This window comes from Solea senegalensis, linkage group LG1, assembly GCF_019176455.1.
Source record: "Solea senegalensis isolate Sse05_10M linkage group LG1, IFAPA_SoseM_1, whole genome shotgun sequence".
NCBI classification, from domain to species: Eukaryota; Metazoa; Chordata; class Actinopteri; order Pleuronectiformes; family Soleidae; genus Solea; species Solea senegalensis.
Genome location: NC_058021.1, coordinates 5,387,490 through 5,415,236, shown reverse-complemented (window position 1 = coordinate 5,415,236; position 27,747 = coordinate 5,387,490). Strand labels below are relative to the sequence as shown.

General features: G+C 42.8%; 1 protein-coding gene and 1 long non-coding RNA gene across 5 annotated transcripts in view; one reads left to right on the top strand and one right to left on the bottom strand.

The window, feature by feature from the left end:
- Positions 1-27,747, bottom strand: part of rnf220a (ring finger protein 220a) — a 150,728-nt gene that overhangs the window by 19,818 nt on the left and 103,163 nt on the right. For 2 of the 4 annotated variants that reach the window (XM_044023544.1, XM_044023559.1), the window contains exons 3-8: positions 18,463-18,589; positions 10,678-10,726; positions 7,280-7,375; positions 4,814-4,856; positions 2,071-2,117; positions 323-452 (exon numbers count right to left, since the gene is read on the bottom strand). In XM_044023544.1, coding sequence (XP_043879479.1) covers positions 323-452; positions 2,071-2,117; positions 4,814-4,856; positions 7,280-7,375; positions 10,678-10,726; positions 18,463-18,589 — 492 coding nt within the window. Of the gene's footprint in view, positions 1-322; positions 453-1,992; positions 2,118-4,813; positions 4,857-7,279; positions 7,376-10,677; positions 10,727-18,462; positions 18,590-27,747 lie in introns of all 4 variants that reach the window. The other 2 variants (XM_044023538.1, XM_044023551.1) reach the window with 1 other exon arrangement.
- Positions 11,500-13,383, top strand: LOC122767981. Its single transcript, XR_006360260.1, has 3 exons — positions 11,500-11,781; positions 12,833-12,864; positions 13,064-13,383. It is a non-coding gene; the product is annotated as an uncharacterized LOC122767981 (long non-coding RNA).

Genomic DNA, 27,747 nt, shown 5'->3' with positions numbered 1-27,747 from the left:
TACAGAGCTAACACTGCTCACACTGGACAGGAACAGAGGGAATGATGGATGAGTGAGGAGACAAAGAGGCAGACGGAGAGAGAGGGAGAGAGAAAAGAGAAGCTGGAGTGAAGCCGGGCCGACTCCATCTACACACCGCCAACTACTGCGACTGGACAGAACCACTGAGCTGTGACATGTCAGTCAGAACAAGCAGTCACCTGCACCGTCAAAAAAACAACACATACACACCAGCTGCTGCTGGAAATGATAGAAACGATAGGAAAGATATTCTTTCTCTGAAAAGACAGTCGTGTGTGTGTGTGTGTGTGTGTGTGTATACCTCTGAATCCTCCTTCCAGCAAAGCTGTAGCTCTGATCCTCTTCTGCCCCGCCCACTCATACTCCTCAAAGCCCCGTCCGTTCTCTCCATCCATGTCTGCAGAGTCATCGTCGCCTAAGGCACCCTCACGCTGACACACAAACACAAACACGGGCACGTTCACGACAGCGGAAAAAAATGGACCGAAAATAAAATAAAAGATGCTTTGTCGTGTGTTAAACTAAGATGTCTACTCCTCTACAATTATGTGACTTTACTGTAGACCAGATCACTGCAGCACACTCTACCAGTACTGTACCAAAACCACATGGAGCTCTGATGAGGTTAAAAAACTGTCTGGAAAGAATCCTCAGTGTTAGATATTTATATGGGAACAGTGGGAGCCTTCTGACTGTACTCGAAACTTAACTTATTATTGTTTATCAAAGCTCCAGTGGAAAGGTAATGAGGACTGAGACAACAGTGTGCTACTGACAAGGCTACTGTAGTGTCTCTACAGGTGGAGGAACAGACAGCAGTCAATGAGGTGAGATACAGGTGGAGTGGTGATTAGTTGTCGGCATTTTGTTACATGGTTACAATGCCAAGATAGGAAATACCTCAACGGCAAAGAAAGAAAAGCTGTGACAGGAAGAGGCTGTTACTTGGTGACGACATCAGGAAAGAAAGGAGGAGAAAGACAGTGGGAAAAACAGTTTTTGGACTGGATCGGTCTTAAACTACATGAACTTCAGAGAGATAGTTCTGCCCACACAGGAGGCAACATGCCGATGAAAATGATGCAGCCATGTCATATGGGATAAACTGCAGAAGGGAGCTTCTTTTAAAGGAGTAAGCTGGACTTATTTAGTGAATGCAAACAAAAGTTTTTGACTAGGTCTCAATCCAGTTAAGGGCTGCAAAATAATTAATCATTAACTATTTTTAATAAGTAAAATGTGAATATTTTCTGGTTTATTTGCTCCATAATAATTATATATATATCTATATATACATACATATACATATAAACACATACATATATATATATATATATATACACACATACACACATATACATATATATATCTCAACATTTTCTGACACTTTAAGGATCAATCATGCACTCGATTAATCGAGAAAGTAATCGTTAGTTGCACCCCGAATTCAATCTAAAATAAAAGCAGACATCTTACTTAAGGTTTGGCGATGCCTTCAGTGGATCTGCCATGTTTTTAGGTTCACTAATCTCTCACTTGGCCAGATTTCGCCAGACTAGATTCTGTTTTCATAATTTAGTTTGCTATCAAATCAGAACTTATTAATACCCATTAAATGTGTGATTAACAAAGTGCATTTGTATGTGTTCAGTTCATCTACTAAGCTAAACAAAGCTCCATTCATGAGACCAAATCCATTGAGTTTAAATGCACTAAAGCTGAATTTCAACATTGTATCCATGTTTAAGACAGTTATTCCCATATGACGTGAATGCAGTGCCGCCATTTCAAGAAAGTTAACTATCTAGATGAGCCACCGTCACTATTGGTGGGTGTGTCCGCTACAGTACAGGCGTGATCATCTACAGGAAGTTAAGAGGTGACTGGTCAGCATCTACAGGGAAAGAAGGGACGACAGGCTGTCCACACTGGCGATAGGTGGGGGTTTTCGTGGGGCCCAGATTTTACTACCTGGATCAGGCATAGCTCCACATGTCTACTCATCTCCTCCTCACTCCCAGTCAATGGGGCGCTGCACAGCGGACATACCTGGCCCCCTTCCTCAGGCTTCCTCCTCTTCATCTTCCCTATACGGGCTGGATAAGGCAGACAGTATGGAGAAACAAGAGAGGGACAGAGAAGTTAGTTTTATTGTCATTTTACATTTTACTTACATGATAATATCACAGGTATCAAGGCAGAGGAGGTCATTTAAAAAAGGCAAGATGGATATGTGTGTCAAGTGATTCCCCAGTAGGCCTAATTCATTTTTTAAAATTCTGCACAAACCTACAAAAGCCCATGAGGCTGCGTTCACTTTACCAGACTGAGGTGACTCGTATCCAATCTTTTCAGCGGATGTGACTTAAATCTTATTTTTTCAGGCTGAGTGGACACGGACATCTGATTGTCTAGTCCAATTTTCCGATCAGATTTGTGTCACTTCACTATGTGGCCCCAGATCAGATACAGATCTGATCTGATCTGAGGCCACGCAAAGTGAACGAGAAGAGTCAGATCAGCCTAAAAACACAACGAGCCACAGTCTGAGCACTGAGATTCAAGACAATTGTAGTTATGAACGTGAACCGTCAAATCCGACCAGTAGTGAATCAGATTTGAACAATGTGGCCTGAGAGAGAGGTCTGAGCTGGATAAGAAATGACAAAAAGCTGGACGTGACAGTACCACAGTTAACATCTATGGCACGGTTTCGCCTCCACACACACACATTTAATTAGAAATTTAACGGAGCAGAACAGCCGTCATTGTGCCCTGAATCTTTGTCGTTTTTTCTTAACTGCAAATGGTGCACGGGACATAATTTTTTAGGTGCCTGGGAAAGTAGGAGAGGCCAAGAGGGAAATGTAGCGAGTGATGGGGAGGAGAACATAAAGCAAATACTCCACTGCTGCAGGGGAAGACAACGGAGGAGTGAGAGGGGGGGAAAAAAGCTCCCCAATTCCCCCATGATGCTAATTGAGAGGAGTGTTGTTAAATACAGGAGGGAAAAGGCTGCTAATTAGGTCCGACAGGGATCTCTGCCCCCCCCCTCCCTCTCAGCTGTTAAACCCCACATGAGCATGATTCCTGGTTCCACATGAGGGCAGAGAGAGTAATGAAGGGCAGACCTTTAAGGCTTCCTCACATCATGTCATGGGTTGAGACTAAAGGATAAGTTATTTAGGGCTTGCATTAAGACTAAGGGGTAACAACACAAAGTATGTGGCAACAACTTTACATTACAGTAATAATTTTGTATTTTGAGTTCATATTTTTTTTATTTCAGAAACCTTTAATTGCCCCCTGAATGCAATTCAAAGGATTCAAAGGAGATTACCTTATTTCTGATGCAATTATCAGATTGGTAATAAGTAATATTACAGTAATATGTCATATTTACAAAGCAATATCCAGGTCATAGCTTGGTAATATTTATTATCATATTTTGTGCTACCACGTGTATTGAGAGGAAACTTAATCTTCATCTTTGGTAGATGGCGATCATATGACATGATTTGCAGTCACTGTGTGGGGATATCTAATGTTACTGACCAACAAGAGGGTGTTTTTGATCAAAACAGCATAAGCTGGGGGAGCTTTTCAGCAGTCATTTATAAAAAGCTCAGGTGTGTTACTGTTGACATTAAAAACTCTGTTGAAACCTCCCAATAAGAGCCGACTTGAAGCCAGGATGCACAGCACCAGGACAGTAGATTAACACTGATAATGATGTCAAAATCATCATCATCAAGGGTTAAGGCTTTCAAGACGTGAAATCAGCCAACAGTGCTTTATGAATCCATGAAAGTCACATGGGTCACATGTTTGTTAACCATGCAGATTATATTTTACTTGTCAACACCGACAGCATTATGTGTGCAAGGTTTGGCAATGCTTAGTAGATAAAGAGCAGTGTGTCCCCATTATTATGTAGACACTCTATCCCAAACAAGAGGCCAGGACCCACAGAAGGGCCATATAACTTAATTATATAAATAAGCCATGCATAAAATGAAGTTGTGATTCATTTATTATAAACACATTATATAAACATCGATATCGCTTGGAAATGACTGGTTTTCCTATCCAAAATACGACAAGGTGTTACAAAAAGGACAGAAAAATGGTCAGAATTGTTATATTGTGCACAAATTTGGCTTTGTCAGAATTTAAATTTCAAATTGGCCTCAGGTTGAGATAGTTTATCGACAATAACAATAGTCTTATAACAACTAATCTAACCCAGACTAACGTTCTAATTTTTCTGGCCAATTTAATAAAGAACAAATAGCAACATTTGATGACTTGGTGATTTGGTCCACGTCTGTATTGTCCATAAAATTATTAACGCAAGTCTGCTTTTGTTGTAGTTTGAGTAAGAGGGGAAAAAAGGATATGTGAATTCCAACTACTTAAGTTTGGTTTTCTGTCTTTCATAAAACATAACATAAATTAAAAAAATTCCCCTTAAAAGACGTTGAGTTTTATGAACTTTAAATCAATGAATCATGATGCGTTGGCAAAAGGAAAAAAAGAAGCACATACTGGAGTGATTCTAACAACAATGAAAACAAAACACAACAAAATACTGAGTCATAAACATACTTTTCATCACCATGACGATATTAAACACATAGTTACTGATATAAAAGAGAAACAAAGCTTTGTTTTCTTGCTTGTGTCGATCATTTATCAGTAACCGTTGAATTATTGTAGCATACGACATTTATAACGGTTGTTATCATTTAAAAAAATAAATGAAAAATCACGTGAAACCTTGTGTACATACCATTCAATCTTGTTTGCCTGTTTGCCCGAACTCGTAAAAATGTCTGCTGGGGGAACAAAAAGGGGGAGAAAAAGGGAGAAGGTAAATATGCGTTAGACACAAATGAAGCGTCGGAACGTGTTTACAGTGACAAACAGACGTTAGGAGGGTCAGATTGTTGTGGATGGTGACAAGACAGCTCAACACAGTCTCAGTGTAAACCTACATCTCTCTTGTCTTCCACCTCCTCCATGTCTGTCACACACAATTCTGCCGCAGTTTCCTGTCACGGCCGCTAAAACTCGCTGCAGCCGAACAGTCCCGTGTGTTTCCGCAGAGTCAACATCACTGCAAACTTGCGCTACTCACAATTATTTCACACGGATGGGAAAGGATTGAAAGTGGCGCCCGAGTCGACAGGAACTATCCCCAACTGACGCCATGTTGGCTTGTTTTGGTCACGTGACGCGCTTTCAGGCGGAAGTGGGGCAACGTCACGTGTCGTGTCACACTTCCGCCGCTGGGGGGAGCCAGTGAGTTTCATTAGCCACTTCAGTTATGACTGACTGAGGGGTTTCTCAACACAGTTGACGCTCAGCTGTTTGTGTAAGGCAACAGATCATTTACACATTATAACTGACTTTATTTATCACTTTGTTAACAAAGTTTTGAAGTGAATTAAGGTGTTTTTTTAATGACTTTTATTTGGACATATAAAAAAGCATTAATGTTGTTTCCTAAAGGAGTGGGACAGAAGTGTGAGCTCCTTTTTTTTTACATTATGTGCTGAACAGTAATGTATAAATATGAAGATAAAGCCCAAGATTTACACTGAATATTTATATTACGTCTAATTTTTATAGATTCTATTTTTGTGACAGTAAGAACAAGTACAACGCATCTTCATATAGTTTAGTAATCTATAGTTTATTTGTCTTATAACCTAAATATCTCACAACAGACTGTAAAACATATATTGTATATTATGAAAATTGGACATATGTGTTGTAATTAAAAGTTTAAAGTTGTTTTTGATTATGATTGTAGTTGAATCAGTAACTCATATTAATATTAATCAATTGGAGTCAAATTTAATAAATAATGACTTTACTTTGAAAAACCTAATCTTAGTTTTGGAAAGACAGAATATTAACAAGTGTCTCTAGCTATTTCCTCCCCTACATATATTATACACAAAATAAAATAGTCATTTTGTATTACATGTATTACATATTACATACGTACATATAGCAGACAATACTCTTAACAAATATCAAGTATTTACAGATCATAACTACATTTATTGTGACCTATATCTCGTTCCACATCAAAGCAAACCACTTTTGTTTTGAAAAAAATTATATAAGCTGGCTCTATAGAGGGAAACATAACATGGGAATGTAGAGGAATACGTAAAATCAAATAAACATGACTAAAGATTGCACTATTGTGTCTATATATCAGTATATCACTGGTATCTGTGGTATACCAGTCATACATGTATGTATGGTATCTAAGTGAATCTGAAATCGCTCCTGGTGTCAGTTCTTTGCATCTTTACCAGTGATGAACATCATTTCTTGCAGAATGTACACTTCAGGGGCCCGTGTGTCACTGTGTGTCTAACTACTATGTATGTGCTGACTTAAGCATCGTCCAGTTGCGTTGTAATGGATGCCCTCTCTCTCTCTGACACGGCAGCAGTTCAGTCCTCTCACCGCCGGCCCGTCATCCATCAGTAAGAGCCGTCGGGCAGCCAGGCTTCCTCCTCCTGTCCTAACCCTCCATCCATCTCCTCCCTCCCTCTCTTTCCTTCCTCCAGCTTTTCAGCTGTGGGCAAACTTTTCCGTGAATTGCACTGAAATGCCGCGGGTCGGTCGCGTTTTTTCAAAGAGGAAGTGGCAAAGTCTTCCATTATGCTTCATGTTCGGGGGTGGTTAAAAAAAGAGTCACCATTGACTTAATCATTTGTATAATATACGGTGATTTCAGCAGTTTCACTTAATGAGAAAATCTACTTTATGGCTTTACGGTCTTTATGAGCTGTGTCATCTCCAACGTATGGATGTGGAACGTCTGCGTGGACTTAATAGTTCTTATTTTATGGTGTAGGGGGAGGAACCCACTTAACCCAGCGATACATCACAGTCCAGAAGAATTACCAGAACAAACTTTGATGAATATAAGAGATAAAAGCAGTCGGAGGGGAAAAGTCTCTAAAGATGGCTGAGATTTAAGACCATTGGCCTGTTGGTCAAATAAACTGCTGAGAAGGCGTAAAAATCAAAAACCTATCATCATCTCCTTTACTGTCATACATACATCCGTCATCATTGGGCAGGTATGATGGAAGATTTGTGATTTGCTGTGAATACTTTATTATTTTATTTTAAATCAATTGTAATGGAAATAGAATATTATAATGTAATACAGGTTTAGGGTGAGTGTGTGTGAGTGTTTGTGTGAGTGTTTGTGCGAGTGAGTGACCTGGTATCTGTCCGAGTGGTGGGCGTCTTCAGAGGACAGAGGCGAGACCACGGGAGACTCTCCCTCACGCTTGATGTGCACCGACAACAGCATCGACTACAGCGGGAGAGACAAAAAGACAACAAGAGAAAAATAAATGAATGAATGAATAAAGAAATAAAGAAAAGTCCCCTTCACTGTCCATTATTAAAACTTATCTTAAGACCCATTTTCACTCTTTGACTTTCGAACCACTAAACGTCGAGTTTGCCTGTTTTTATTATTATCATTATTATTAGTATTTTTCTATATTTTATTTATCTCTGATGTACAGCGCTTTGTTCCAGCTGCGGTTGTTTTTAAAGTGCTTTATAAATAAAGTTGGATTGGATGTGGATGTGGGTCATCTTGTTGTATTATAGCAAGTGAAGACACCTGCACCTGTATTCACATGAGAGCTGGGAATCAAACACAGAGACGCCCCGCCTTACCACTGATCCACTGCGTGATCGCTTTACTAGCACAGCATGCTTTTATGTTCATGCAAAATCTCTCATGATGAAGTGATGAAAACATTGCTGGCTGCTGACATTGGGAGTGCAACAGATGATGAAAGAGCTGAAATAAGACAACATTTCTGTTTAAGTGATGTAATACTTTGACCACTCTCCGTCGGGGGGGGGAACCCAAGTAACCATCTGAGATTACAGGAGATTACCTCCTCACAACACATTTAAACTGATATCAGCTCCTAACCCACTCTGTGACAAAGACAATCCAGGGATCTGGTCAAGTGGAGGATAAGCAAGTGGCTAAAAGGGAAAGGAAAGAAAGAAGGAAGGAAGGAAGGAAAGGCAATACCACTATTTTTTCATCAGGCATAAAGCTGGCAGTGTGTGTGTGTGTGCTTATGTTGCCTTCGCCGCTGCATTTTTTTATTTATTTTTTTTTTACAAGGCAGCTATGAAATATTTGTATTTACAGTCGTCTCCTATTAATCAAGTGGAAAGGGGCAGAGCAGAGGCTTAAGTGCTCGACAGCAGTAATCTAATAATAATATGTGAGAAATGACCAACCTCCAGTGCTGCCACAGTAAATTGGACATTATGCATGGTGCGTTTATACGTGTGTGTGCGCGCGTGTGGTCTTTCTTCTCTTTCACACGGGTTTAAAAAGGTCAGGAATCATTTACCTGGGGGCGTCTGGGAATTATGCTTTAGTTTTATCATTAGAATATGACATTTAACGGCGTTCTACATTATAAATGAAGGTCGTCCATTGAAATTTTGGTCTTTTAAACCAACCAATTAAAGCGGCATGCAACAAAAGAGGGTGGGGTCACTGGATTTACACCTGACTGTGCACATTTATCTCTACATTTGATTGTCAAGGCCGTAAAAACAAAGTTGGTTTTGTAAGTTTGAATATTTAAAGCTGCAGTGCGTAACTTATGGTGATTTCTGTTGTTGTTGTTGTTGTTGTTGTTAATATTCTGGCTCTGTCTGGAACAAAAACAGCGGAACATTGTTTGTATGCCGTGTACGTCATCTGAAAAGGGCTCTGTCAATCAATACTATCCGACCTGACTGAGGGAGCGCTTCTGTGTTTGCAACAGCAGTGCAGGGGCGGGCGGTGACAACAAGGATGTATCCCGTCAATGACTGGGTTTTATGTCCAGTATAAAGGCCCTGGTATACTTCCATGCACATGCCACGCGTGGTTTACTCATGCGTCAGGTTACTGCAGCATCCCACTTCACCATCGGGTGGTGATGCAAGTCTGGGCGCAGGGAATAGGACGCATTCAAAGAAGAAGAGAACGATGCTACAGCTTTACTAGCGCAGTCATGCTGCTGCCTTCATCTGAATGTCACCAGATGACACGAGAGAAAGCGTCAGTTGGAGTAAAAAAGGCTTAAGTGTTCTTTTCATGAGCATGTGAAGCAGTGACGGATGTGCGGCACGGCGAACGACAACATCTCTGCTCTAACCCTCGTCACCTTGGCCTCGCGAGCCGGCCTAACAGCCCATGAGGAGGTGTGCTGGGGTTAATCTCCATTCTAACGGGGGTTGCGCGGTGCACACCACGGAGGCGACGACAACAGCAGGTCCATGTGCTTCAGCCTGGCCCTTCTCATTCTCCGTGGCCCTGCTGCTGAACACCAAACAACAGCAGCGAGATGCACAGTCACGGTCAAACAGGACGGCCAGCGTTCACCCCTCCACCCCGCTCACTGTGCCTCTCTCAAGTACAAGCCCACCCACAGTGCTGAGAGCACTGCTCTAAGCCTGGGTCAGCACCCTGAGGTGTGTGGGAATGAAAATGGATCCCCCGAATTACTTCAGAGCTCCTCATGTTGCATTCATGCGCACGTTATATGTACCTTTTTTTCCCCGCGGCAGGGCATCTGACTTTCACAAGGTTAACAAACGCGGGGGATGAGGGGGCAAAAACACTGAAGAGCTACATATGCAGTTCTTCATTCTTTAATTACTTTGAAATGTCTCCATCTCAATCTCCACTTGTACAGATTATGGATGTTTGTCTGTTAAGTTTTTCTTTCTCTTAAACTGGTAAAGTCACTCGAGTAAAAAAAAAAAAGGGAATTTCTATGTAATAAAGGTTAAATAGAACATTTTAGATATTTGCATCTTTAATATTGTAATATTATACAATAAAGTACACTGTGATTAATCAACTTCATTGTAAAGCTAATGACACACAGTACGTACGTAGAGTTTGAGCTGTATTTGTAGCAGATGAAGTGAAGTAAAATCAAAGCCATCATCTATCTATCAATCTATCATGTCTGCAGCTTATTCTGCAGTGAGAGTTTGGCTTTTCTATTAAAACTGCGGCATAGAGACGATGTGAAGGACATGGAAAAGGTCTCATTCTCTCTCTCTTTATTTTTAAAAAACGGTTCTCAGTCTGGCAGCAAGTGGTGTGTGTTCAGATGAGGAGACAGACGCTATAGGGGAATGCTATGGATCTTACAGTCTGATGATATCTGTCTTCTTTTCTTCCATACTCTTCTGTCTGCATCTCTCTCGTCGCGTCTCTAATTGGAACAATCACAGTACAGCGACTCTAGAGCCGGCTGCCTGTTGGATCACAGGAGACTTTTCTGTGTGTGTGTGTGTGTGTTTATGTCACAGGCTTACAGTGCAGCTGATTTAGTGCAGCGGAAAGAAAGCGAGTATCAGACCAGCAGCTCTGACAGATGTAAACACACACACAAACACACACATCTAATTCAATATTAAATCATTTGAAATTCTGATCAGCAGAAGCTGTCAGTTTTTTTGTTTTTTTTCAAAAATAAAAAATCCACATGTTCATTTCAGCTGCGGTGGTGGAAAAAAACCAAAACATATTACATGTAACATAACAATGTGAGAAAATGAGGCTGGTCTTACCTTAGGAGTTCCTGGAGTGGCTGCTCCATCCTTGGATAAAGGATTCTTACTGTTGGGGAGACAAATACAGAGAAGTGATGTTATTTAAAGGCAAAGTAGACAACATTTGGATCCCCTTATTCATCTTTTCTCTTTGTTTCCCCTTCTTTTCTCCCCCCCCCTCCGCTATCTCGACCTCTGCGTTTTTCTCTCGCGCGTGCGTTCTCACGGACTTTCACCCCAGAACGCAGTGAAACATTTCTGCGAGTCTCCTGAAGTGTTGTTGCGACAGGCTTTGACGTTGACAGGGCGAGACACGGTTGTCATGTTTGCTTTGAAACCCTGTTAGCACTCCAGACCTGCTTGGACACACACATGTACAGACACACAAACGCACACATACACAGACTGCTGCCTGAAAGTGAATTGAGCGCGACCTCTAATCCGACAGCATGGCTTGGCAGACGAGGGATTTTGGCTTTTCAATGGATGGACGGGTGAGTAATAAGAGTAAGGGACATTATTTAAGTGTCACTTATCTGAGAGGAGAATTTACAAAGTTTCGGCAACAAAAAAAAAGGGCAAGCGGTTGCCTTTGAGGACGTGAGTGGAGTCTGAGCAAAAGGAAATGTAGGATTCAGCCCATTTTATTTCAAAATAAAGGTCCACGCATGCATACCTGATCCCACATTCCATTCAGATATTTTAACAGACTTATAGAGAGAGAGCAAATGTTAAACCGATTGTCTAGCACAAACCTAACAAACTCAGGATAAGGCCAGGGCTGCCTAACTGGGACAAAGACCGATATCTCGACCACACTGAAAAAAGGGGAAAAGTGAAGTTGTTCAATTTACAAATATTAAGCTTGTATAAATAACATGAAATATTTCTGTTTCCCTTCAAAACATATGCCAATCTTGAAGATCACACTTAATTTTCAGCGGTGTTACATCTACATATCTAAATCATGTTAATACCAAATGAAATAGTTATGGTTTTCCTCCGCCCCCTTGGAGCAGTGGAAGGAAACCCCATCTATCGAGAAACTTTCAAGGAGGGAATATTTTGGGGTCTGCCATTTCACCACTGATGCTGCAAGCACCAACGAGTCATCTGCTTAAGGTAAATTTAATTCACTCTAATAAATTATCGTTAGGAAGTGGGAGACATCACTTCAGAATCGTTGTTTTCACTAAGCAGGACGTTTTAATCTGCTATTAACATCGAGCAAGTCAAAGTTAATGCTAGCGTTAGCTACCGCGAGCTAGTGCTATGCTAATGCCTGGAACAGAACTGTATATGCTTTCTCACGATATTCATTGAAATGTGTGCACACCGTGTTTTTGTGTAGTGTGAAATGTGCAGTATATCAATTACTTTTTGTCATTTATAATGGGAGTTTGACATATAGTAAAAGTGAATCTGTGGTGTTTGCTGTTAAATAAGCCCCACGCACAGACATTGTATGTACAGAAGACTTTTTGCACGTCCATGCATCCGAGAAAGTTTCAAAAATTCAGAGCTTGGACCTGACGCGCCCGGCCCGACACAGTATATGACGTCATTTTTGTCACGCGCCCGGCACATTGCAGCCTGTGGGCTATAAACCGAGTAGCATCCAGCTGCAGCCCCAGAGACTATTGTGTAAACCGGTCGGCCGCGGTGTTCGGCGTGGCGGTGTCCGGAATGAAGGTGAGCTGGTCGAGGGGAACAGGTAACGGCGGTCGGCGTCAGGTCCCCGTTCGCGCGTCGCTGCTGTCGAGTCGCCTCAGGTAGCGTCTAGCAACTAACTTAGAACTGGTGTGGACTAGTGGAATCCGACGGTTTAATTAAAACAAAGCATCGCCAGTGCTCTGAAAGTCAAAGTGGAGAAATGAAGCGTGGGTGTCAGGTAAACGGTGTGAGTAACTATGATAGAATGATAAATGTAATATAATATAGAGTTTGAACAGTTATCCCACTACCTCTGTTAACCCCTGGTAACATGTTTATCCTTAAGATGGTTTGGGTCAAATTGACCAGAGGTGTCTATGTGGTTTTAAAAACAGTATAATTCTGTTAACCCAATAACCATAAACATTTATCTGTGAGCCAATTAACACATAGTAAAGATTCATATTTGTTCTGAAGTTTGCATGTGAATTCTCATAATTGCCTCTCCTATGTACTCCAGACTCCTTTCCTTCCAGTGTCCGCCAGATTACAGTGAGTAGTGTAATCTACACACATTTTATTTAAACTTCACAACATATATTGTGAATACTTCACTTTACACACGTACCTGTGATTTGACACTCCATACTGTCATAAAGAAACCTAATAGGTTTGATCCTTGGCCTCGTTGAGTCAAATTGATTTGGAAAATCTGCATAAACCTGTTAATAAAGTAACTGTCTCTTTCCAGAGTGAGGACACTGAGGTTGTAAGAGAACTAATCATAAAGGGACTGTGCGTATATCTTCACGAGGACCCAGCACACCTGTTCATGGAATATGAGGTGAGTCCAACTAATGTATCATTGACAGCAGAATTTAGATTACTTTACAAGGACAAGTGTTTTGTTGATTATTTGAGTTGATAATTTGAGTCCCGGCTGTGTGTGTAACAATGCTTGTTGTGAATGTGTGTGTAACAATGCTTTGAAACCTTTCTACTTCCCCTTCAGGTGGTGATTGGTCATATTTTGCTCCTATAAAACTTAATTGAAATTATTGTCTGTCCTGTAGAGTGAAGACTATGCTGCAATCCAGGACGGAATCGGGGACACCACGGTGGGAATTTTCCTCATAAGGCAAAATGGCGGTAGTGAGGTAGAGGACATCCTTGTGGTCCTTGAAGGCCAGGCCATATTGGTCGACCTACCAAGTGTTGGAGTGGCGGTTGCCATGCCTTAAACCTGGACTACCCTCCTCAACTCAGATACACCTTTGAGGTGGTACAGAAAGTTGTAATGGAGTTGGAAGGCAAAGTGCTGTCAAAAAGGGCTCAGGCCCTGAAAATCCAACTCTTTGAATACAGATGGTATCTTAGAAAATGTCATAGTTTTCTGTTTTGCAAATTTTGTTATATATGTTTATGAGAGCGCCTAAGTCTCTCGCGTTGCCTTAGTTTTGTCTTTTTTTTAAAGAGCAGCATACAGAGATTGCCTGGGACTGCAATAATAACCTTGTAAAGTCGGGTTCCTTTGTTTTCCTCTTTTTTTTGAGAGTGGGTTTATGCGGTACCTTGCTCTGTTTGACATTTCTGTTTCCCAAAAAAAGTCCCAAAATAGATAGCCACTGATTTTAGGTCTTGTTTTAGGGCGTCTTGGAGAGCACTTTAAAAGGCTTAGAGCATCTTTGAAAAGTTGCTGATATAAGACACCGAAATGTTAGATTTTGTCAATGCTCAGTTAATAGTTAATGACCGTTCAAGTTGATGAAATTCAACTTTATCAACTTTTTGCACTGTTCTAAAGATATATTTTTTTAGTTGAATTAATAAAAGGGTTGAAGTGCAAATTTGTGTTAAGTGTCCTGTGTTTGATGAATTTTGCGTTGCTTTTCATATCAATGACTAATTGATCAGTTGGCAACTAAACAATGTACATCATACTAAATTATGTACATTTAATTTTAATGTATGTTTGGTAAATTCTAATTGAAATATAGTATAATAAACATAAAAAAATGACACAAATTGCATAATAAAAATGCAATTGCAATCACGTAATAATGATATGAAATAATTGTGCTACTAAAATGTAATTTTATTGTTTGTTAAATGTGAACAAATTGGGGATAATTGCATGATGAAATCATATTTGTCTAATGTAAAATTCTTAGGTGTAGTAAAAAGGAAATATTCATTATGGTGTAACATGATTTTATTATGTGCAATATTCATGTTGGCATAACATGATTTTTTTGTGTGCAACCGATGTCCATACTTTTTTCATGTAAATTCAACAGATTTTTTCTTTCAGTGCACGCAGTCCTCCTCAAGGCGCCGGACATCGTGACCTGACGTCTCTCTCCCATTTCTCCAAAACCTTAGATATACCATAACTCTGGGATTCACCGGCAGACTGACAGAGAACATCTCCTCGTTCATGTCTGGCATTGTCTCACTTCTCCTCGGTCGTCTCACCTCATAATCACGTCTCGGCAAACGACGCGATGTAGTGTACAGTCGAAAACTGAAAACTTGTCGTTATTGTTTCTGTGGATGTGCGTACATATCGTGTGTGTACGCGTGTGTGTGTGTTCGTGACGTGTGCGTGTGTGTGTGAGATGAACAGTGGGGCCTCACCTCCAACAACAAAGAGAATAAACATGGGTGACACAGTCAAGCTGCCGTGTAATGCAGGGGAACACCTCCACACACACACACACACACACCTCTTACTCCTTTTCTATCACTGTCCCTGTCATCTCTCTCTCTCTCCTTCTCCCTCCATCTCCCTTTTATTCATTACCTGAAAACCCTCTGCAGAGGCATCAACAATAACAGGCACCTCTACCTGCTTGTTGACAGTGTCAAACAGCGACAAGAGAAGGAGGGAGAGAAAGGGAGGGAGGGAGGGAGGGAGAGAGAGAGGAAGAGGGAGCGAGACAGGACGGCCGTCGCGCGCCTGCCACGATGGGAGAAAATTGCCACAATGACAGAGGGGAGTGATGGAGAGATGAAAGGAGGGTGAAAAAGGGGGGAGCGGAAAAAAAGAGGCGACGGAGCAGGCAACATGAAGAGACGGATCGAGCAAGGGGAAGATGAAAGACAACAGAAACGGAGAGAGAGACAGAAAGAGAGCGAGTGATGGGAGAGTCGGTGTGTCATTGCCGCTTCCTCTTCCTGGCTTCGTGCATCTGTTTGCCCGGCTGTATGAATCTTTGATGGGGTTATGGGCCTGGAAATTTCCAGCTGCCTACTATTTCAAAGCGACGAGAGGAGCGTGGAAATGAGCGGCACAGCAAAGTGAAACAAACACGTGGACGGACGGGGGAGGGAGGGAGGAATGAAAGACGAGACAAGAGGCAGTTTTAAGAATGTGAGGTGGTTAAGATGTGAGCAGGAGAAGACAGGTGAGGCCATGTCCCCGCTTCTGACAAATCTCACAACACATGTCCCCACGTGTCTCACACACGACCTCCTAAAGCAGAGGGATGGACTGTGTGAAAAAGAAAATGGACGTAGGGATCATTGTTCTTTCATTTTCTCTTGTTTTATCTATTTATTTGCTCATGATTAAATTTGCGTCAGTCAAACAGACTCGCTGTGATTGACGGGTCACTGGATCATTAGTCCCTCCCATGTCCAGTCTCTACCAAAGCAGGGCACAGAGGGAGATTGAATGCAGAGATGGTGCTAACCCCGAGATACTGATTGCTTTTTTTTTTTCTTTTTGTGTTCTCTGCTTGAGAGGTGGAGCCCAAATTGATTATGGAGGAGGAGGAGGAGGAGGAAGAGTGGGGATATAAGAGGAGGGGTGATGGGGGTATGTAGATTACTTTGCACTCGTGAGTCACCTGACATGTACAGGGCATGATAGATTCCACTTGCTCAACTCAAGGGGGATTTCCATGTCCACACAAGAGAAGCTGCGGCCCATGAACATGCGACGGAGCTCACAGTCACAGGAGAGAACAGGTTGGCAGTTGTAATCAAACACTCACACACACACACACATATGCAGGGGGAGAAGAGGAAAGAAAAAGGAGAGAAGAAGACATAGAAAACAAACACACACACACACTTTTTGTACACCCCGATATTCAAAAGCACATTCACCTTGGTTTCAATACCCACACCTCTTTCATTCTGCAAGTGCTGGTCGTCATTAAAGGCAGATTTAGCACAAATTGGATGAAATTCCCACTGTCACTTTCAATGATGGCTGCTACCATGCAGAGTGTCAGTGAGGGGGAGAGGGAGATTCAGTGTGTGTGTGTGTGTGTGTGTGTGTTGCTTTTGTGATAGAACACACAGACACACTCTCTTCTTCTTTTATTCTCCCGCTTGCCTTCCCCCTGTATATGTGCACACACACACACACACACACACACACACACACACACACACACACACACACACACACACACACACAGACAGACATTTTGTGCACGTACGTGTGTGTAAAGGAAAATTCTCACACAATATTTTGTAAAACTTGTGTGATTAATGGCGAGTTGCTCGCCGTCTCGCTCTTGTGTGTACGTCAGTGCATGTATGTGGGGTTTTTTGTTGTTGGTGTACATCAGTGCCACAGAAAGAAGGGCAGATTAATAACCTTTATTAATTATTAAAGCCATGCACATATTGTAAACCTATTCCAGAACATTCAGCCACTCTCATGATGAAAGAAGTTGAAGGTTAAAGTTTCTTTTTATTGACAGAAGTCGAGACATGTGTCTGGAACTGTGATAAGAATTGTGAAAATCCTGTTTGGAATGATTTTCTTGTTATTTTCTGCATCTAAAGTATTTATCCACGATTGTTTTTTGTTGTTTTTTTTTAAACTAAACCAGGTCTAATAAGGACCATAGATCTAGGTCACTAGAGAGCAAGTGTATCAAGTGCATAGGAATCTTGGAGACATGTTAATGGTTGAGGACGAGGTTAAAGCAAAACAGAACAGGGAGAATGAGAGACAACAATGGGGTGATGAAAGTGGAAAAAAGGAGGAGACTGGTGCATGGACAGGAGGTGGGGAAAAAGCAGGTGTAAACTATCGGGGTAATGAAGTGTGATGTCCACGTGGGGTGACGCTATCTGTTGCCCTGTTCCTCGAGGTTAATGGGGACTATCATAAAGCTGGGCTGCAGGTGGACACAGGTCAAACACCAGCAGATCCACACACAGGCCATATGAGTATGTACACAAACACACACACACACACACGTACAGGCAGACATGCGGTCAAAGTGAAATATGGATCCTAATGGTTGTGTCCCATCGTTAAAAGGGCTTGCAGTTGATTTATCCACCGTAAAACAGCTCGTGCAACTGCCACGAGGAGAGGAAGGGGGCGGCAGTGAACCTCGGGTCACAGGTTTGAATCCTAATCCCCGTAGGAAACACTTAGCGCCACGCTGATGGCATGCCTCGGCCTTTTATGCAGATTTATGGCACCGAAAACTCTGCTCGGGGAAAAAAAATACGGGTCACTGAGCCTGACATGAAAGCTGAATTAAAGCTCTGCCTTCACTTCATGTCTGACACGTTTTATTCTCTACGAGACCTAAAAGTTTAGCTCTTCTGCTGCATTAGTCTCCAGATAATGTCACGGGAATCGGGAGAATTAATGATGACACGTCTGCAATTCATTTACGAGACCTTTCTGATTAGAGCGTGGACTCTTTCGCTCAAGACTGAGGGACCTTTGTGGAAAGAAACGGCCAGGTTCAGACAAATATTTTCAAATCAGAGGAGCTTAAGTGTAACTGCATCACCTCATTCTGTTCAGCTATAATTTAGACCCTACTTCAGGCATGTCCAAAGTCCGGCCCGGTCAGATTTGGTACGGCCCGCAGCTTTGGTTTTATAATGTATTATTTATAGGGGCCGGACTTGGACAGAAAATCGGTCCAACCACGCGTCATCCCCATGAGCTCAGCTGGTCAGGAGTTGCGCTTTGAAAGCAGAGGCCTGCATTCATGCATTCATATCTGACTCCAGATGTGAAAGAATGTTTTCATTTGTTCACTCCTACGTGGCTTAGATTAGGTTGCAATGCCATTTAAAAATGATATCAAATCTGGACACGTCTGCCTTACTTGATTGACCTGTAAACTGTGAGAGAGAGTGGGTGATGCGCTGGACGCCTACCTGAGGCACATGGCTGTTAGCCGCTCAATCTCCGTCTCCATGTGTTCCTGCAGCTCTCCGGGCCGGAGCAGCACCTGGCAGATGGGACAGATGGGAGCCTGGCTGTCGTACAGACTCTTCTTTTTACCTGGAGACAAAATAGGAAACATCGGTACATCAGTACATGTGCAGAACAAACGAGAACATTTCCGATAGTTGCTTTATGTCCTCAGAAGTGCTACAGAGCGGCGCAATCATCAATGATATCCCCAGAAACATTCATCAAGATTTACCAGACAGACGGAGCTGAAAACACAACCTCCTTCAGAGATTGGTGCACTTATTGATTCCCTGCTGCACAGAGACGTCAACACATTGTCCAAATAGTTTTTAGAAATGTCTCTATCTGTGTTTTTCCGTGCGACACACTCAACAAAACTCCCAGGGACGGTGTTTTTGGAGAAACCTGGGTTGGAAGTTAAAGTGTCAGCATCAAGGACACTAAACTAGAACCCACTGTGTGGAAGCTCTCCACTAATTGCACGTACAGTGTGATTCTGCATGAAGCACGTGAACGCACTTCCACACAGAGAGGGCGAGTAGAACTGTACAGTCTCCATTGTGTAATGTATCTCCCAGGTCACTGCACATATAGACATTTGTCAGCCAAATGAGATAATGCTGTAGAGAGTCGGCCAACACTACCTCACTTCATTGTCCTTGATCAGCAGGGCGCAGGGTGGGGCCCACCTGTGTGTCATTGTCTTTCTGGGACTATGTATGTGTGCGCTTTGTAAAGTATGCATTTATCAAAACAGCTGCAGTGTGTGTGCGTGTGTGTGTGTGCTACTGTACATCCTATTTCTTTCCAAATACATTTTGGACTCTAAGTTGGCTAAAAATATCATCTATTGAAAGTGTGTCGGTGCTTAATGTTGGAGGACACTTCCTGAATTTCCTGTATATAGCCAATCAAATGGGGTTTTTTTAGGCCCGCGAACAATAGGCCCCGCCTTAGCCGGGATATCCTGTTTGGACTTTTTATCACCATGGCAACAGGACAACCAAATGGGGACTTTGTCTCAGTCCTGTTACAACACACACACACTTGTTCACATAGCGGTCTTTCCAAAGTGAAGACCTGCAAGAATGTCATTGAGAGACAACACACACACACATTCTTATAAAGCAGTATTTGTGAGGACACACATTCCCAAACCTTAACCATCACAACTACGTGCCTAACCCTAACCTTTTACCCTTAACCCTAACCCAAACAAAATTCTAAGTGTTAATCCTCGAAAAGCCCTTTGAAGTCGCGAAATGCCCTCACAAGGACACAACAACCTCACAAAGACAGGTTTGAGTGTGTGTGCGTGTGTGTGTGTTTGTGTGTATGTGTGTGTGTGTGTGGCCTCCTGCTACTTCACACAGCCCACAGCTGTGGACATGTTAAGTGACTTTGAAAAATAGGTAATCGATGACGATCTCTTTCTTTTTTTTCCACATCTATCGCACTCATGCTTTCTCTCCAGACTCATCCATTTCTAATTTTCTGCTCCCTAACACCTATTTCTCTCTTTCTCTTCTTTCTTTCTTTCTTTCTTTGTCCCCCTATCACCCCCCGCCGTTATCCATGTTCCTCATCTCCTTCCTTTCCGTCACCTCTCCTCTGGCCTTATTGTCTCCACCCTGCTCCCTTTGGTAAACATCCATTTCTCTCCTTGTTTCTCCATCTCTCTTTTTTTCCTCCCTCATCTCCCCTCCCCTCCCCTCCCCTCCTCTCCTCCTCCTCTTCTCCCCTTTATTGCTTTGACAAGATAATTTGAGTCATGCTGAAGCCGTCACCATACGCCACAGCAAACAAAGAAAGATCCAATCCCTGTCTGCTGCTGATGGGGCTCTTTCAATTCCACAGGCAAACACACACCTGAGGGATGCAGAGAACACACACACACACACACACACACACACACACACACACACAGTCATGTATACAAATATGCCTATGCTTTTTTGATTTTTAGGCTTTTGTAATGTCACAATTTAGTGAAAGTAAATGCATTTTTTTTGCATTTCAACGTGCAGCGATTTACTCTGGAAATGTTTTATTTGCACTGGCGATAGATGCATGTTAACAGAATGTAAATGCACGGGGACAAAGGGATGACAACAAACAACAATTTAGGTACATTTGTGGAGGAATTTTGTACTTTTCTTTCATTTTTTTTTACAATAGGGACAAAAAACAAACTTTTAACCATGAAAACTTTCTTGGTGAAAAGCCACCACCAAGAAAAAGCATCAAATAGAATGAAAATAACTAATTATTTTAGCGTATGAGTTTTTTTTATTTATTTATTTATTTAAATGAGAGCTGAACAGAAACTTTTACTCTTCATCTTTGTCTTCAGTTTGTCTTATATTCTCTTACTCCTTTCTTCTTACGCCACTTCTCTCCCTTTCTCCCCTTCTCTCTCCTTCTCCTTTTTCCCCACTCTTTGCCGAGCGCTCCCTGAGGGAGGTGAGTGATGGAAAGAGGTGGACGAGCAGATAAATCCAGGCGAGGAGGAGGAGGAGAAGAAGAGAAGACAGGGGAGGGGGAGAGAAGGGTGTGAACGAGGGGCAATGTTGATGTGATGTCGCACACCAGGCTTGTCAGTGCCTTAAAGATGATTAATGTCGAGACACACACACACACACACACACACACACACACACACGCGGTCCCCTCGTGTCCTGCTGTGGACCTCACACATGCCCTGCGGCACAACAAGGGTGCGTTTAATCTCAGGCAGCAGAGGGAAGACACTGGAGTCAGAGCAGGTAGGGGGGAGAGGGTGGAGGTGAGGAGAGGAGGAAGGAGCTGGACAATAACAAGGAAATAGGCCTGACAGGACTTTTTAGTGCCGATATTCCTCAGCGAATGCCAGCTGGTGGAGCCAACAAGGGATGGATGGATGCGTGGCTGGAAGAGAGGGGAGCGGAGGTGTGCATCTCCCTGACAGCCATGATGGAGTGTCGGCCTGATCCTTCCTAATGTGCCAAGATGGATTGTCTCATCTCTCTTTCTCACGACTTTTTTTTTTTCATACCTTCCCTCCCTACACTCCCTCTTATCTCTCGTTTCACCACGTTTTTCTAAGCCAAACCCATCCCTCCATCACTCCCCTCTCCTTTCACCTCTCTCCCTCCAGCCCTTCATCTCTGTCACTTGATCCAGTTAATGGCGCTCACCGGTTACGTTCATGTCATAAAACAACATGTCACCCGGCAGCTGACAGGAAGCATAACCACTGACTTTTTTCTCTTTTTTTTTTGCATTTATTTACTGGGTGAATCACACGTTCACCAGCAACAAGTCACTCATTTATAATCAAATTCTAAACAACAAAGGTGATCGGAAGCCTTGAATAACAAGTGAATGAGTAGGAAGAGGAACTATTTGTACTTTGAACATTTTTAACGTGTTTATTCAATACATTGGCAATGATGAAGCTTATAAATACATGTTTTGATGTGAGTTTACGTGACAATGACGTTTTTTAACTATTTGTATTTGAACTCGTGGATTTTTATTTCTCATCCTGCTTTAACTATTCGACTCTGACGAACACACACACACACACACACACAACTCGTCAGACAATTATAGACACCAGATGGTGAGAAGGATAGAGGTAGATCATACGGAAGAGTGGAGCGAAAAAGAGGAGGATTCCTCCCTCTTCTCATCCTTATATTCTTCCTCTCCCTCCTGCTTTCCTCCCCTCATACCTGCACTCTGCCTCCCTTCCTTTCCTTTACCACTTTGTTTCCCCCTCTGTCCTTACAGCAAATTTAATCTGTTTTAACATGTGCAGTATCTTTCATCTTCTGTCTTTTATTTATTTTTGCTCTGCTGTGCACACACACACACACACACACACACACACTCTCCTCTTCCTGTGTTGCTTTGGTCCAGATGAAGTGGGAATCAATAGATGCTAGATAGTGCAGGCTCCCAGTCCCAGACTACAATGAGGTGAGGTAAAAGGCCACCTCCAGAGAGGGCAGAGATTGTCAGCTCAATACTCACTCTCAATGGGACCAGAGATAAAAAACCATTTGGGGTGTCCTCATGGCTCAATGGCCTAAGAGGCAAACCTTGTACTCACAACACTGTGGGTCCAAATCCCATTTAATGACCTGTATTGCGTGTCATCCCTTTGCTTTTATCTTGCCCATCATCCAGCCTCTCAGCAAACGCAACAATGCTATATGTTGAACTGTTCCTGAAACCAAACACCGAAGAAAGAATCCAGACGAAATACTGTAGTGAAGTTTTCTTTTTAAAAGACGCAAGCAGCTGCTGGAGTGAACATTTCCCATCTTTAAAAACCTGCTGCAAGGGATTAAATGAAGTTGTAAATTATACACGCAATCAGCTAATGAGTGGTGAGCATGTAAACTGGATTTAAACACAACAATACGAGTTAGAAAGGAGCAGTGCAGATTTATGAGTTGGCACATGCGCTGGTGACACACATGCACACACACACACATTTGTAAAGCTATTCTTTGTGGGACACTGCATTGACTTGCATTCGTTTGAACAGACTAAACAAAGCCTAAGATTTTGACTCATTAGGTTTTGGTCTCCATGACGACTATACTGGTCCTGACAAGGTCAGAGTTTATGGTGGAAAAGAAGTAACACAAACAAGTCAACACACACACAGACAACACTTATGCACACTCAAAAACACACACTCACAATTCCCAAATGGAATTACAAAGTGTCTACATGTAGTGGCTGTTTATCTGTCCTTGAACAACTGTCTCCTCCTGTGTGTGTGTGTGTGTGTGTGTGTGTGTCATGTACACACACTCTTCCATTTCCCTCCTTGTTGTTCCCCTAAATGAGTTTTCTGACATGCATCAAGTGTTTATGCCCGCTGCCCCTCTTTTCTCGTCCTGCTCTCCCCCTCTCCCCCTCTCCCTCTCCCCCTCTCGCCCCTCCCTTCCCAGCTCGCCCGGCCAGTTAGCTATAACACCCGCCAACATCGGTAAACAAGGAAATCTCTCAGCCGCAGCTCGACATGTAACCGCATTACCGCGCCCGATAACCTCTTCAAATAATGTGCGATAAGGGGAATTTGATTTGATTCGCAGGAAGGGAAAGAGGGCCACTTCTGCTCTCCTTCCAATCTCTTCCTTTTTCATTTGCCTTTCCTCTTGCTTTGTCTTCCTTTCATTCCCTCTCCTTTTTTTTCTCCTCCACCTCTGCTTCACTTAGCCCACGGGTGTGCGCCTCCTCACCCCATAACACTTATTCTCCCCTTCTCCAGAATGACACCGCCTCGCATCCACAATCAAATAAATCCCACTGAGGTGTCAGCCTTCATTTCAACCCGCCCCTCTCTTCTCTCCGACCACGGCGAGGTGAGGTGAGAGGGCTGCGTGGAGCCATCATCTCCATAATGGCAAATATGAGCCCTAAAGCCCAAAAACCAGGGACCGTATTAACACAAATGGGACTAGCAAGGTGTCCGTGTATGCGTTTGTGCCTCCCGCTTAAGGTGATATAGTTTTTCCTTAAGTGAGCTGTGATTTAAGCAGGCGAGACACTGGGCTGATCACCCGCTCACTGTGTGTGTGTGTGTGTGTGTAAAACAGATGAGGCTGTGTGGCTCATTCAGAGGACATTTGATGAAATGGAACGGGGGTCAACTTCAGTTTGCCACCGAGGCTGCGTTACCCTGCTCCGTTTATGTGAGTATTTCCTGTGTCTGTCTGTCCCTGTGTGTGTGTGTGTGTGCGTGGTCCCACTCCCTGACAGTGATGCATGGCACTTTTAAATAGCACTCCTCCACACCCTGCTCAAAACTCATCACCAGGCTCTTTCACTATCCTCCCTCCCTCCCTCCCTCCCGTTGCTCCCTGGGGTTGTCACTTTTAGAAAAGCAAATGAAATGTCGGCGCGGTGGAGAGCAGGGATGAAGAGATTGCCGGATAGACGGATAGAGAGGGGAAAGGTGTGTGTGTGTGTGTGTGTAGAGGTGTGGATGCGTCTGCTGTCTGTTTGGGTCATGGGACTAAAAATATTTCTGCGTGAACATTGCCGCTCTGTGAGGCGCAGAGTGAAATGCAAATCACATGATACACTTATTTTACACGGACTGACGCTTATTCTCTGTCAGTGTCCGTGGAAAAACAAGATTTGGTATAAGAGCAACACAAGTTTTACTTAGTGTGTCAATAATCACTGAAAACTATTTAAAGGATTGTGTATAAAATGTCTGGAATTAAGAAATTAAGTGAAAGGGAAAGACCAATAAATGAATGCGTTATAAATCATCAGCTGTCTGCTCCTGAACATGTTCTGATAAATGGTCATCTGATGATCTGTGTGTGTGTGTGCGCGTGCGCGTGTGTGAGTGTGTGTGTGTGTGTGTGTGTGTGTGTGTGTGTGTGTGTGTGTGTGAGTGTGTGTGTGTTGCACTCCTGGGACTGTGTTTCTCTGAAAGACTCTGGGGTGATGCTCGTGAGGTTAACCCAGACTACTGACAGCTGTTTATTTAATCAATCACCTTGTCAGTGTGTGTGTGTGTGTGTGTGTGTAAGAGAGAGAGAGAGTAAATTAATGAAGCATTAACCAAGTACTGACCGTACACACGCACCTAAACAAATACATAAGTCACACAAAAACGATAAATTCTTATAAACGTAGACATTTAAAATCTATTAAACGCTGAAAGGTGAAATATCCATTAATTCTTTAAGAAGATTTAGTTTCAGTTTTGTTCATTGTTGTATATTTGCTGTATTACGACACCTGCTATTGGCTTGTGTGTGTAATTCTGATTACACTCATTATTATCATACAACAAAAATACAATCACAGGGTCATTTCTGCTGTCGTTGTTCTAGGCCCTTTGATTTCTACTCCCTCAGCTGAGTGACTCCACTCTTTTTCTCCCTCCTCAGCTGAGTGGTGGAAGAGGAAGAGGAGGAAGAGGAGGAGGGATACCTCCACCAGGGAGGTGCGGGGGCGTGCGGCCTGTCGGCACTCATTTCCATCCCAAAGGCCCCATCACGACAAGAACATGCCATGTCAGTGGGCAAAGAGGGACATCAGCAAGTCTGATCTGAAATAGACGCCCTGAGTCAGCCCTAATCCACGCACACACACACACACACACACACACACACAATTTGTCCATGCAAATTACACTGTGTAGTCAGAGTGCTACGCAAATGCAAGCACAACCCCTGACACTGTATACATTCCATTTATTATTCACTTGAATGTCAGATAGATGTCAATGTGCTGAAAATCTGAGGCTTTTGTGTTTGAACCGACTGTGAAAACTGGGCGTGGACACGTTTCCGTTGACGACGCGGTGACTTTGGTGCATGCGTGCAACAAACGACTGCTCCTCGCTTTAAAGTGAGATGGCGACTCAGCAGAAACGAGGTTTCCCCCTCCGCATCGCTTCCCCGTCACTTCACTCCTCTTTATCTCTCATTAACTGTAACTTTCCTCTCTCATTCGGCCTCCTTTCATCGCTCCTCTCCTCTTTCTGCTGATTCCACTCTCCCTCCCTCCCTCTCATTATCTCTGTCCCCGCTGCTTTCATATGGTCTAGCGGCTGAATTAATTACCAAAGCCAATTAACGCTAGATTGGCTGATGTTTTAACTAATTAGCTTTAATGAGGCTGCCGTGGCTGCCTGCACCGTGTTAATTGAATCCTAACAGCGCAGGAGGCGGCCTGTGGAGGCGGAACGAGAGCGATGGATGGATGGATGGATGGAGGGAGGGATGGATGGAGGCGTGGGCACACACATGCACACGTCTTGTTATTGATAATATTTAGAGCGTGTCGCAGTAACACCCAGCCCGTCGCTGCTGCTGCTGCTTTATCATTAACATCCTCGGCCTTTCTCCTCTCACACACACACACACACACACACACAGGAGAAATAAAGAAAAGAAGAAAAACAAGTGATATGATTATGTTCTGTCACCGCGTGCTTTCCCTTCATTTGCTGGGTAAAAGCTTAGCTAACGAGGTTTTATTAACACAACTCATATCCTCGCCATGTATCTGCCGGTTGTACACGGCTGTATTTGTTATTGCGAAACGTGCCTGGTGTAAAGGAGCAGCAGATTAAAATCTTAGATCAATGTCACGCTGTCCTCTTAGTGCCGGATTACCTGCTGCGTACCTGAGCACCATCTTCACCTGCTCTGTGGCGGCAGCAGCAGCAGCAGCGTCATGAGAACATGATGAGATATCCGTATATATAAACACTCCTCTTTCATTATGGTGTTTAGTCAGTGGGAATATTTTAATCCGACCATATAGAGGATGTGGAAACTGTGTCTCAGATCTTTGTACTGGCTGTTAAAACTTTGCTTTTGGCTGCAGTTAGTTTAATTATTTTACTTAAATAAAAGTTGTGATAAAGTAAAATAAAAAGCAATAAAACTATCTTCGGGGTAAAGAAATGACACTTGAAGGATCTTCTCTGGCCTCGTGAGCTCACAGACTTAAAGTGGAGCGCTGGATTCCACAGATCGGTTCACACACAAAAATACTAACCATGGAACAACTGAAATTCTTCTTTTATATTTGCAATTAAACACACGGCGGCTGCTTAACTCATCAGGTCATTAATCTGTGTGTGTGTGTGTGTGTGTGTGTGATATCATCGTAAGGCCCCCTGTAGACCTTTAGGCACCTCCTTAACCACTTCCCATTGAACCCCACACACACACACATACACACACCTTGCAATAAGGTTCCTCTTACACATGTTAACCCTTTGACCTGTTGTTGCAAACTGTAATCAATAGCAGCACTTACAGCTCTCTCTCACACATTCACACACCAGCGCTGAAGTGACGTACAGACTCAGTGTAGGACGAGAAATGCAGAAAGTATGCATGTGTTATTTATATGTATATATTTATATATATATATATATATATATATATATTTATTTATTTATTCATTTATTTCATTTATCTCGACGACATATTCAAAAATAATAACTTATACCGTTGCATTATGAAGATTTATGTGTTCTACACGTGACGCCGACTCGGGCACAATCACAGCTATAAACACACAGATACACATCTGCCGCGACAACAATGGCCACATGTAAATCAGATAAATAGACAAAATTGAACCGTAATTCAAACAGCCCCATTCAGCTCTGAGAGCCTTTTGTAGTGTGTGTGTGTGTGTGTGTGTGTGTGTGTGTGTGTGTGTGTGTGTGCTTGTCAGCAATTGAGAAGAACCTATTTCTCTCT